Below are 13064 nucleotides of genomic sequence, written 5' to 3'. Positions count from 1 at the left end.
TATTCTTTCCCTTTATAATCAATAGAAATGTTTTATGTAAAAATATTTAGCCCATCTTTATCTTAAAATTTGTAAAAATAACTACATTTAGAGCAATTACAATTTTTTTTAGAAAAATTCAAAATTTTATAACAAAAAACTCTCACCAATTCTCATCAAATTTAATATCAACCATCCTTTAATGATATTCTATTCATGTAAAAATATTCAACTCGATATCTCAAAATTAACGGAAATTAAAGCAACAACATTCTCTTTTTGAAAAATTCAAAACTTTATAAAAAATTAACTCCTTCACCGATCCTAATCAAATTCAATACTAACCAATCTTTAATGATACTTTATTTATATAAAAAAATTTAGCACAATTTATGTCAAAATTTACGGAAGTTAGACCAATCACTCTTTCTTTTTGTACACATACATACACACGTATGGACATTTTATAAAAATGTTTTTCTGTTGTTTTCAAAACGTTCTAAACACATTGGCATCAAAATTCGAAATAAAAACTTCTTCGCAAAACAAAGCTTCCTCTATGAAAAAGCAAAAAATAGATATTTTATTCGATTGCTTTATTTTCTATTTAGCTTGACAATTACGTCCCAAGTGGACTTGTCAAAATGATTTTTGGCCCATTCCATGTTCTCGACGATGTACTTGTTGCGTGGAGAAGTACCATTCGCGAAAATCACAGCCCAATAGTGTATTATGCCGGATGTGTGTTGAAAGCGATTTTTGAGCGGTCATCTCGCGCTTTCAGCGGAGATAAAGTTTTATATCACTGTCAGCCTGTATTCTGCGTGGTCAAGTGCAAATGTTTGCACTGGGTAAGCGGTTTAACCGCGAAACTGTATATATCGCCAATAAAATTCGCGTATCTCTCTTCTTCGCGATTATCTATGTCAGTTTCTCCTTTCTCTCACCCGTCCAAGTGTTCTTCATGATAAAGCGCGAGTCTGTCGATCTGTTTCTCTCGCAGAATCTCCTGCGCGTAAGCTAAGGACTTTCAAGTGTCCGTCCGCTTCGAAAGTCATAGCTTTAAAGATAATCTCTCCCGCTTATGCAAGTTTAACGAGAACTATTACGCGTATGAATACAATCGTTCTTATCACACTGCTTTGAGAACAATTCAGTATTCATGTGTATCAGTCTCTCACTGTGACTATTCATACTTGAGCTTATTAAGAATATAGTTCAAACTCTATTTTATGATCCTTCTACGTCGCTATCTTCTCGTCAAACTCCCTTTCCGCTATAGATCCTTTGCGGAGTGAAAAAAGTTTTGAGAGAAGTTTTTCGGACACGCATTGTTTCTTTTTTTTCTTCTGCTCATCTTGGAAAAATAGGACGATTTTACTTCACCGTCGCCGGTCTCTGTTTCCATGCGGGTTTCATTCGTCCTCCCTTTGTCCATACCGCGAGCGCTAAAGCGGAACGCCAAAATGAATGGCCGGAGAATTATTCACTTTGGGAATCTCGGTGAGTTGTGTTGGAGGGTGTGGGACCGAGATAAGATACGACTTCATTTCCGCTTCGCGGCTGCACTATCCTCCACGAGCGTCGTTCATTTCCTTCGTTCACGTCGGGGAATAACTATACGAAGTCAGTGCATCGAAGTTAATCTTTCAACATCTTGAGAAGAGACACGATCGCGAACCCGCCAAGAGCGCCAACGATATTGCGATTCAAGTAACATGTAAATTATTAAAACAAGTCATCTGCGTTATTCTCTTGATATTTATTATATAGGAAACTGCACGATAATTTAAAACTGATTAAAAGCATATAAAATTATGCGTTAGAATGTAATATTAATTTTTTGGATCGGTCCACGGGATTGCGTGAAAACTAATAAAAAAAAAAAAAAAATAAATAAATAAAAGAAACAAAAAGCGGAATTTAAAAGATATTAGTGTGTTTTATTCAGAAATCTTTTTATCTCTCCGAAACAGTCTTACCTCACCGAGAGAAAAAGATTGCGCATTTGCTCGATTCATTGTATCGCATACGAGCCGCGCGGAAGTTTTGTAAATTGGTCGCTTTGCTAGAACAAGGAGAGCGCAAGCGATGAATTTTAAGACAGGATACGTCGCACGTCCAGAGGCAAATCTAACCGAATTTATTCAAATCCCTATCGTTTTACCCTTCTCTAGCCGTAGGGCGGCAGCAATAAGTCACAGTCATGGATGGTCTCTATGAATAATGCAACTTACGAGAAATTTTTTCCGCAAAACGTATAATATGGCATGATAGGAGACAAAAGTATATATATATATATATATATATATATATATATATATATATTTCTGCAACATCTTCAAAAGTCAAAATTGTAAATGGAAACAAGGCTTTAAACGAACGTTTTATATATTGGCTTTAAAAAAAAATATGTTTATAAATGATTATCCGGCTTTTATATATTACAGCATCTTTAAAATATACTAATAGAAACTATCCCAAATTTCGTGCGCTTTTTTTTTATCTACAAATTCTATAATTATTTAGAACTCTAAAAATTTATTTCTAAAAAAAATATTAAATGTTTTAGAATGATCTTTCTTAATTTCGTAAATCTATAGATTTTTGCCTGAATAGAAAAATAAAATAAAATTTATTTGTTATTTTATTTCGATTTTATTATATTATATTATATATATTATATATATTATATATATTAATAGAATTTTAATTTTAATTACAGACTTAATCGTGATGGCGAGATGCTTCTTGGGACAGTTCCGGCATCATCATCGCCGAAAGGATAAGAGAAGAAAATGGGTTATCGGGCAAAATGGAACGGGGAAGATTTGCCCATTGGTTGCCTCACAGTTGACACAGTTTCTCACCGACGAAGCGGCCGGACGATCGATACTGCCACGTCCACTTTGCGATTCTACCTAAGAAGATCATTGTCCCAATAAGCGTTACACGCCGACAACGACGTTTCAATCTTAATGGGCCGTTTTCGGTGTGCAGTCGTGCGGTGCGCCACGTATGACCGATGTTTGACTTAATACCATGATAATATCAATTATGGAAAGCCGGTTTCATCAGATCATTTCGAAATATCAAACACGGAGAGATCTATCCGCTGTTTGTAAGCGGATGAAAACGATCGAATTGATATCTAGCACGTATCAGAAACTAAATCTCAAATAATTAATTCAAGCAAAAGATAGCTAGCTTTGTGCTAACGCTCATGCTGTGATTTCGTTGAAGATAAAGAGAAGAAAAATTCTAAAATGAATTTTTTGACATACTTTTGCGCTGTGTAAACTTTTTTTTATATCCCTTAATTCAGTCGGAGAAAGTATAAATCCAATTGACTTACATATATAACATTGCTGCTTCAAGGAAAAAACTAGTTTGTTGCTATATAATATATATAATATAACTCAATCTGTTTTTTGAGAATGTAGTTACAAATGAGTTAAATTCCTTTAAATTTTGCGCATATTTAAATTGTGATAGAGCAGAATAATCGCAATAGGTTTATTTTGCAAACTTGAAAAAAGTAAAGCATTCTAATCTAAACCATCCCAATGTAACCCAGAAAGCAAATTCTAGTAGCAAGGTGTGACAGCCGGCTTAGCGCGGCGTTTTCATTTGCAATATTATTGTTATCGATTCCCAATTCTAAACTCTAAACTCAGAAATGTTAAAATAATGCACAAAAGGGAGAAAGATAGAAAAATTGATAAATTTAATTTTTTTTAAACGCGTCATATAAATTATACAAAGTAGAACGCAGTAAAAGTCATCTTATAACGAATGAGAGAAATATACGTTAAAATATCGACACGCGGAGGATTTAAATGCCACGAGCTCATTACACGTCGGAGAGGAAACTAGCGTGTCAGAAAAGAGAATAAGAACAGACTGAACTAAACTCACCGATACTCCGATCCCTCGCTCAGCTGTCTGACCGTAATAGGAAATTCGCTAGGTCCATGAGCTTTCAGAAGTTCCTGCAATCGCACGAGCCCCTCGTTGTTCTCATAGATAATGGTGAAACTCTTCCAGCCCCAGGCCTTCACTAGATCGACGTATGCCTGAAACACGGGTAATCAATCACAAGCTATGTTATTATTACAGTCGGGTTAACAGGTTAACCACACTGTCCACAACTGCTCTAACGCTTTTACATCTCGCCGTGTAATTTAATTCTCGGATTATCTACGTGATGCGATAATATATCATCACACGAAGACGATAAATACGATGAATAACACTTCTCATTAAAAAGAGTAATATATTTAATATTTATAACATATTTTATTTATATAATTGAAATACTATAAACGCGCGCTACGCGCGCGCTATTTTTTTCGTGTGTATGTGTATATAATTATTTACATATTAATTCTAGTTTCCTATTTTTTCAAAATAAATTAAATAAAAATTACACACCCATTTAATATTTAAACTATCAAATGTGTCGCACAGTTATGACAAATTTTTATTGATATAAAATAATGTTGAGTGCATCATCGAGCTAACCAATCAGCATAGCGAAAAAGAGATAACAATATTGCCAGTATCGATTTAATATGCCTTTTTAAAAGTAGATATCTCAATAAGGATTGCACAGCACATTATTAGAATATTATACGCGTGTGTGTATGTGTGTATTATATAAAATATTACAAAATTTAGTTTTTATAAATAATAATAGACAAAAATAATAAAAATCGCGATATCTTTTGCAACATTGATTTAAGCATAAAAAGTTAAAAGTTTCTTTTATATCGTAGTGTGCTATCTAGATCGCTAAACGCGATCGCGACAGACATTAAAATATAATTGCTATGATTATTATAATTAACAATTAATTAACTTTTAAAAATAAGAATAACAAATAATAATTAAATAATAGAGGTAGCATACTCTTATGAGTGGCTCATGATTTTGTATATATGTATATATTATATATATATGCAAAATTTTACATATTTTATTTATATAGATAGATTTTATATATATATATATATATATATATATATATATATATATATATATCAAAGTGACAAAATTAAAATTGTAAATTATTGGTTTATCGCGATCTTTCTCTCTCTTTATAAGCAATAAATTATTTCTTTAAAAATACTTCAAGTTTAATTACATTTCGTCCGACGCTTTATTGTTTGACTTTTCAACGGTTTAAATATTTGCTTTCAGAACATGCAATAAAATAATTGAATTGCAGGTCCGAATAATTAACATAACAATAAGCTTTGTGATACATTCATCGTTTAATAAATAATTGATTTATAATTTAAAATAGTTATATAACTTAATATTTTGCATATATATTTTATAGTATGTAAAATATTTCGATAGCGAATTAACAATACCTGACATGGTAGTCGGCCTTGGCGACGTAAACATTGGCACGCTATTGTTTACGTATCACGACTTTGTTATTATTTCATTCAGAGATACTTGAATGGAATGTAGTGGGGTGAGAATTTCTTTCCTACATGTTATCATTCGCACGGCGATACTCGAGTAGTACGGAAGTAGAGCGCGAGATATTCCGTCAAATTCCTTTTTTAAACACGATTGTGAGTATCGGAAAATAATTTAATATGATAAATATTAATTATTTTTTACATAATACCTTAAATAATACATTATATTGCAGTGATAATTCTCGAAGTGCATATTTCGCGCGTGATATATACACATTTAATCAAGAATCAAAATGATAAGAATAAAATTTATAAATTATTGTTCTATTACGATCTTTCTCTTCCTTTATATAATTATTTCTTAAAAAATACTTAAAGTTCAATTATATTTCGTCTGATGCTTTATCGTTTGACTTTTAAATATGATTCGGATTGAGAACGCGTAATAAAATAGTCGAAATGCAGATGCGAATAATTAACAATAAACTCTGTGATATATTAATCGTTAATTTAATAATTGATCTATAATTTAAAATTTCTAATTAACAGTCATGGTGCACAAATATCTAGATGTGCGAGTACATTTTAAATATTTTCAATTTTGAAGAAGAAAATATGCAGGAGAAAAAACATGACCATAGTGTACATGCATACATTATAGAAAGAAATTATAATATATGTAGATTGTATATAACATTCAATTAATATAATATTTGAAATATTATATGTACATATATACGTACAGTTATATATTCGCGGGAGTTATGTTTCGCGAAATCGTGTGAAATTAGCCGCGGCCACGTGACTGAATTTCGAAACAAACCATTACTTGACGCCGTGCGTCGCTGGTGTGCAGTCGAATTGTGATCGCTCCGTCTTTTCGCGTCTTTTTAATCCGTCCCGGACGAATTTCGTATCCGGACGAACATCGAGGATGTCGATTTTAGTGACAGGTAATCATCTCAGCATTAATCGACTTGTATGATCTCGCAATTAACGGCAATTAATCGCGTATCTCGGTATGCGTGATCGATACATTCCACATTCTGTCGAAGCAACGGCAACGATTTCTAATATGCAGATATTTCGCAATGTATGTCAGTCCGATGAGCCGTGTCATTCAGCATTCGGATTATCGAAAAGCATCGAGAAGCACCGAAAAACATCGAGAGATTTCGTCGTCGCGGTGAATGTCATTGATATAAGCGATCGCGCTTGTCTACGATATTTGCGCGCCAAATATCGGTCCGCCATGATGGCGCGTCATTTTTAATTTTTGCGTAGGTCGCGCGCGATAAGTGTCGGCAATGCCGAGTGAATCTACGTCGATAATGTAATAATCGAATAATTTAAATTATCGATTGGTATTATCTATTGATCGTTATTGATCAAATTGAATTGTGTTAGGGCGCGCAATATTTTATTTCGCGCGTTTTATTATCGTGTGAGAACGAATCAGAATAAATATCAAGTTTTGCGAAAGGAACGTTCTTAGGTTGATAGTATGTGTTGAAAAAGAATTTGTATTTTTGTATACGTGTCGCATAATATCTTCAAATCTTATTTGTATCTTTTAAGCGACAAAAAGAAATAAAATTACCACATTTTTAAGGGGTAACGCACGCGTGTAAAATATATATTACTAAAAAATTATAAAACGCGTTTGATATTTCAGAATAGTTATTTAATAAGAAATGCTTTTCTTAAATAATTTTTGTCCCATTCTGAGTGTTTATTAGTAAAGTTGTTATAAGAAAAAAAAAATATAAAATATTTTTAACAAAATGGGGCATCGGGCATCGGTAGAGCAACCCTGTTGTAAGTAATTTTTTATTTGTATATTAATTATCTATTAATTGCAAACATGCAATTTTAATTAAGCAATTACTCGTGCAATTTGATTTTTTATTTATATAATTTAAATAAAAAAAATTAGAGAAAAAGATATTTATATAAAAGCTATAATCTTGTAAAAGTTTCTACTTTTACATTATAGATTTTATATGAAATTTTTATATGAAATTATATGAAATTATTACAGTTATTAATAGTTTTTCAAAATTTATAAAGTTATTTTATTAATCTGCTTATTATTATATGCATCGAATATAAAATTCAATGCGTATAATAAATTTTTGGAAATATTAATTATTTTGATTATTGCTATAATTTAAATCTTCTATTTGTATGTTACAGATCAACGTAACGATTCTACTTGAGAGGAGGAGGAGGCCTAGGAGAGGCATCCTGCATCGGCGGAGCAACCCTAGGGTGAGTATTTATTATTTGTATACCGGTTGTTAAAAATTGCATACGCGTATTAATTCGGTCTTTTTATTTGAATAAATTAAAGAAGAGAAAAATAAAAAGAAGGACTTGTACATAAATTCTATAAAAGTTTCTAAAAAAGTGGAAAAAGTCTTTTTATAATTTTTAAAATTGTTCCATTTTTATATAGAGCTTCTTATGTATTCAATATAAAATATTCTGCATAAAATATTAATTTTATTTTGGACGCTGCCATAATTTGGATTTTATATTTGTATGTTACAGACAACGTAGCCTCAAGACCAACAACTCCGCTGTTGCGCATCAGTGCCAGTGAGTGATGAATTTTATTTTACTTTGAGGTAACGAATTCATAGATGTAGTAGATGCGAATGTAGATTATTGATTGTAAATAGATTCGTTACCTCAAAATGGATGGGCTAGAAAAGATTAAATTAAATAACTTTTAATAGATCTATTTAATAAGAATCAAAATATTAGAGGTACAAATATTAAAATAAAAATTTGGAAAAGGTATAAAATTTTTTTTAACTGATAAATTTTATTAAATTTATTTGATAAAGAAAGCTCTAGTAATCTTATTAAATCTTATCTTATATGAAATAGTAAAAATTTTTTCTTATGTTGCGCTGATTTTATTCTAATTTGATATAGCCCATTCATCTATATTATCTTATCAGATAAATTTAATTGATGTAAGGCCAAATTATCGATTTATCATATTATATAAAATATAAATTTTTTATTAATAATTTTATTATAATATAAATTATACATTTATTAATATTATAAATTAATAATATTACATATTAATATATATTATATATATAAATTATATATATATATATATATATATATATATATAAATATACATATATATTTATTTATATATATAAATATTATATATATATAAATTATATTGTATTATCATAAGAACTTCTCAATCAATTAATTTTGATTAATAATTTGGCATTATAATAATTAAAGTTACAATATGACAATGCAAACGTCGTAATATCTTACGACTACAAACGAACGTAAAATTACTCATATATCGGCAATAATAATTAGTCGGAAACGGAAGGAATTTCTTTCTTTCATCTCCGATAGAGATCGATGCTACATCTCTGGTTAGATGTAGCCAGGATGAATATGATCAGGATCAACGAAAGGTAGGTTCAACTGGCCCAACGGAAGCAATGTCCGATGTTTTCTATTAGGACATGCTAATAGGTTACTCGCATGAGATACGCGAGTAGGGTACGCAAGTAAGATACACGATTAAGGCACGCGATTAGGACACGCGATTAGGACACGCGATTATGGCACGTAATTAGTACACATTTCCTGGAAATCTGGTAATCCCAGATTTCCGCTGGCTTAGCCAGCGAAAATAAAGTTATTAGGACTATTAGAATTATATCTTAACTTAAAATAGGTAGGTCATTTAATTCCTTAACATTTAAAAGAAATTAAATTAGGAATTAAAAAAATACTATAAGACTATAAATCCTTGGAGAGATGAATAATAGATAGGTCATTTAATTTCTTAACATTCTTAAAAAATTAAATTAGGAATTAAAAAAACACTAAAGACTATTAAATCATTGAAGAAATGAACAAATCAATTACAAAAAAATTTTAAATAAAAATTAAAAATTTAATTTAATTTTGACAAATGTAAAAATGTTTCTTAAATATATAAAATACATTTAAATTACATTTTGTTGTGTGTATAATACGTATATCTAAGATTTAACATTTAAGATTTAAGATTTAATGTAAAAAGCTTTAAGATTTAACATTTTATATAACATTTTATTTTGTAAAATGTATTAATATCTTATTCTCTGTAAATTAAAAATTGTTGTTTTCTTTAAAATTGTATAATTTTAAATTTAAATATAAATGTTATTAGTATTTAATAATTTATAATATTAAAGAAAAAAGAAATTATTCAAACTAATGATCTATTATTATTGAAATGTTATAAAAAAATTAATTGATTGATAATTTTTCATTTAACGTTGTAAAATATTTGAATCGATTTTTTTAAATCTTACTTATCGGATTTAATTTGTCTCGAACACACTTGATACCTAAAACTTATTTATACTCACATATTTAATCAAGCAATAACAAAGTGCATGTATTCTATTTTTCTTAAATATACTCGATTATACCCGCATATATAAAAATCATTATATCCAGTTGTTTTTTAATAAAAAAAGGATATTTTTTGATAATGAAAAAACATGTTTTTTTTACGCGAATTTTTACCTCATATATTGAAGGTGACCGTAACAGTCGTTAATTTACTGCCAAAATCACTGCTATCGGGAGCAGGAAGATCCGTTCTTTCCTGTAGCGGGACTTTTGACGTTTAATGAATCACTTAACTTTTTGATGTGGATCGATTCTACAGGGCCCGACATAAAAATAAGACAACTTGAAGTCACTTTCCACTTTTAGGATTGTCCTTTCTGTCAGATATTAACCAGTGTCTCGGCAGAAATATCTTCATCTGGTCGTTAATCAGTTATTCTCCGTAAAAAGCAACGATAACGCGATTATTAAAAGAATTACAAAGTTTATTTTAGTCTGTTTTGCAATTCACGAAACAAGATATAGATCTTATTTTTGATTCGCAAAAATTGACGCAAAATTCATATAAAATCGCGCAGTTGAAAATAAATTCACTATTATTAAATGCTATATTCGCGTTCAATTCTTCACACACATTATAATTACAGTAAGAATATCGATTTAACATGTCTTTTTTAAGAGTGGAAAATAAATGTAAAATATAATTGGGGAAAAGAAGAAAAAAGAGAGAACATGTAGAACGTATTATATTGTCGAATTTCTGTGTTATTGTAGCACGTGAGTGAAAGCTTAGAATGTGAAATAAAATTTTACAGAGAAAGTCAAATATTATTGTTATGTCTAAAAAGATTAACGTTTTTTTATTTGTTATATTAACTATAATACATTGTAAACAAGTTTGTATGTGACAGCTATTGTGCGACATTTGTTAGACATGTTCATGCAAAATGACGACGCATATACGTTCATAAAAAAAATGTAGATTTACAAGCGTGAAAACTGTGCGCCGCGCTGCGGATCTACAGCTAGTAACAAATTGCATATTGACGCGAAATACAACGGTCCATCGGCAAGAAGAATTTGCGCGCCGGATGTACATGTTTCGCGTGTTCCGAATTCCGTTAAAATTTTGAATTACAATACGTTGCCGATGAAATGTCGCCGGCGTTAGTTATAAATCGGAGCAGAGCCAAACTCGGATTCCATAGGCATCATTATTGCGAACATGGAAAATCGTAGAACACTATAGTTCTTCATGATCAGCGCTGTCATAGTTATCCCATTTTTGTTGCTTTTTCTAAATCCGATGTATTATGTCGGAGTAAGTTGATTGTTAGACACCCTGTACTTTAAAAGATACCGTTGCTGATCGTAATGTATACCTAAGACCATTTTCATATCAAAAACCTACTATCGGCTCCAGCAAGCTTCCTTAAAGTATTATGTAAATTTATGATCGTAGTTATATAGTATTGACTCTTTAAAAATAATTGCCATTACTAAAGAAAGTCGATAAAATAAGATTATTTAAGAACCTTTAAGAATATAAATTTTAATTTAATAAATTTTGTATATAAAAATAAATTACATATCTTTTACACATTCTCTCTCTCTCTCTCTCAAATATATATATATATATATATATATATATATATATATATATATATATATATAATATTTTACCTAATTTGAATATTTTAATTTTACCTAATTTATTTTATTACGTACATACGTACAATGAAATAAAGACAAGGTAGAGCATAACTCCAATTGTGTTTTAAAAGAACCTTTTCTATGTTATATACTCTTTCCTACCACACATTATATCACGATGCAACAGAGAGTGCCTTCTGCAAGAGTAGTTTGTAAAAGGCTGCAACTTATTTTGCCGCGTAGTAGAGCTCGTCTATAGCCCAGGCTTTTAACTGAGAAAACAACTATTACACAGTCGCGACGTTTCTCCAATGGCCAAATCGAAGTCGAGCCGAGATGCTTTCGCAAGAATTCACTTTGCCGGTAACGCACACTTCGCAGCCGCGCTTTTTCCGATAATCCGAATTCACGCTATGAAAAGACGAATGTATATTTTTCGACGAGGAACCTTCGCCGTGGTTTTGCGCGCCATCCTTTCTCACTTTTTCATCCTTTTATCTTTTTTTACGTTCTTCTTCGTGCGATCTTCTCGCAAAATTTTATATTACCCACCGTCTCGGGATTTCACTTCCTTTGCTGCGCTTTTAGCGAAGAAACCAAGCATCTCCCAGTCGCATAATATTCATCTGGGATAATCCTAGCCATTAGGACTATAATACATGATGCCACGTGCTCCTGATCCTTAGATTAACTCTTAATTTCTATCTCGGCCGCAGGTAAATCATTTCGCAAGCTTTACTGGATAAATTCTATGCGCTCGATCCTGCTGATTATCTTGTCATATGCAGCATAACAAGTCGCGTCTCTAATAAGTTTTCTTAAAAACTTAATTAAAAATTAAAGAAATATAAAACCACGCGGATTTCAAAAGTTTAAAATTTATCTTTTTCATTTCAATGTGTCAAAACAATGAAAAACAAAAAAAAAGAAAATTTATATTTGTAAGATTTGGCTAACAATATTATTTATTTCTATTTTAATATTATATTTTTTATTTCTTTCTTTGATCGTAGTAAAATTTCTTTTTACACACGCAAAGAGAATATAAGAATATCATTTAAAGAATAAATAACAATAAAAAAAAGTTTATAGCTTTTTTGACTTTATGAATTATACATAGATCATGCTTACTGTTTCGTGTTTTTTTTTTATGCTTATATCCTTTATCATATTTATATCTTGCACTAGTGTTGCTAATATCGAAAGTTCTGAATGTATAACATTAATAAGAACTGATTAACTTTTGAAAGTGCTGTAAGTCCAACTTTGGAGCATGTTTAAGTAGGATGGAAATTACTACGATGGAAATTACTACGATGTACCTACTTTAGAGAGCAAGATATTCAAAACTTATCTTACTGCGCTTCTCCAAAATCAACTCATCCATGGAATTTATCACACGTGCTAGTCGAATGCAAAGTTGCGATTTTGCTAGATAACTTCATAACGCGTCGGATCGCTTACCGTTTTGCTCGTTATTTTATGCGATAAAAGTCTATAAAAAAAGAAAATAGAAAAATATATAACAGATTTCAATGATATCATTGTATGTGTCGTTTTTGGCCATTTTTTTTACATGCTAAAACAGACGACGGTGCAGTT

General features: G+C 30.5%; 1 protein-coding gene across 5 annotated transcripts in view; it reads right to left on the bottom strand.

The window, feature by feature from the left end:
• The window catches only part of LOC126856659 (glutamate receptor ionotropic, kainate 2), a 136133-nt gene that overhangs the window by 61385 nt on the left and 61684 nt on the right, over positions 1–13064 (bottom strand). For all 5 annotated transcript variants that reach the window (XR_007688382.1, XR_007688383.1, XM_050605407.1 and 2 more), the window contains exon 4: positions 3898–4055. Coding sequence is in view for 3 of the 5 variants with exons in the window: in XM_050605407.1 (XP_050461364.1) it covers positions 3898–4055 (158 nt within the window). In the remaining 2 variants the exon portion in view is untranslated. The remainder of the gene's footprint in view (positions 1–3897; positions 4056–13064) is intronic.

The sequence above is a fragment of the Cataglyphis hispanica genome, chromosome 2 (assembly GCF_021464435.1).
Source record: "Cataglyphis hispanica isolate Lineage 1 chromosome 2, ULB_Chis1_1.0, whole genome shotgun sequence".
Classification (NCBI taxonomy): Eukaryota; Metazoa; Arthropoda; class Insecta; order Hymenoptera; family Formicidae; genus Cataglyphis; species Cataglyphis hispanica.
This window is presented reverse-complemented; position numbering and strand designations above follow the sequence as displayed.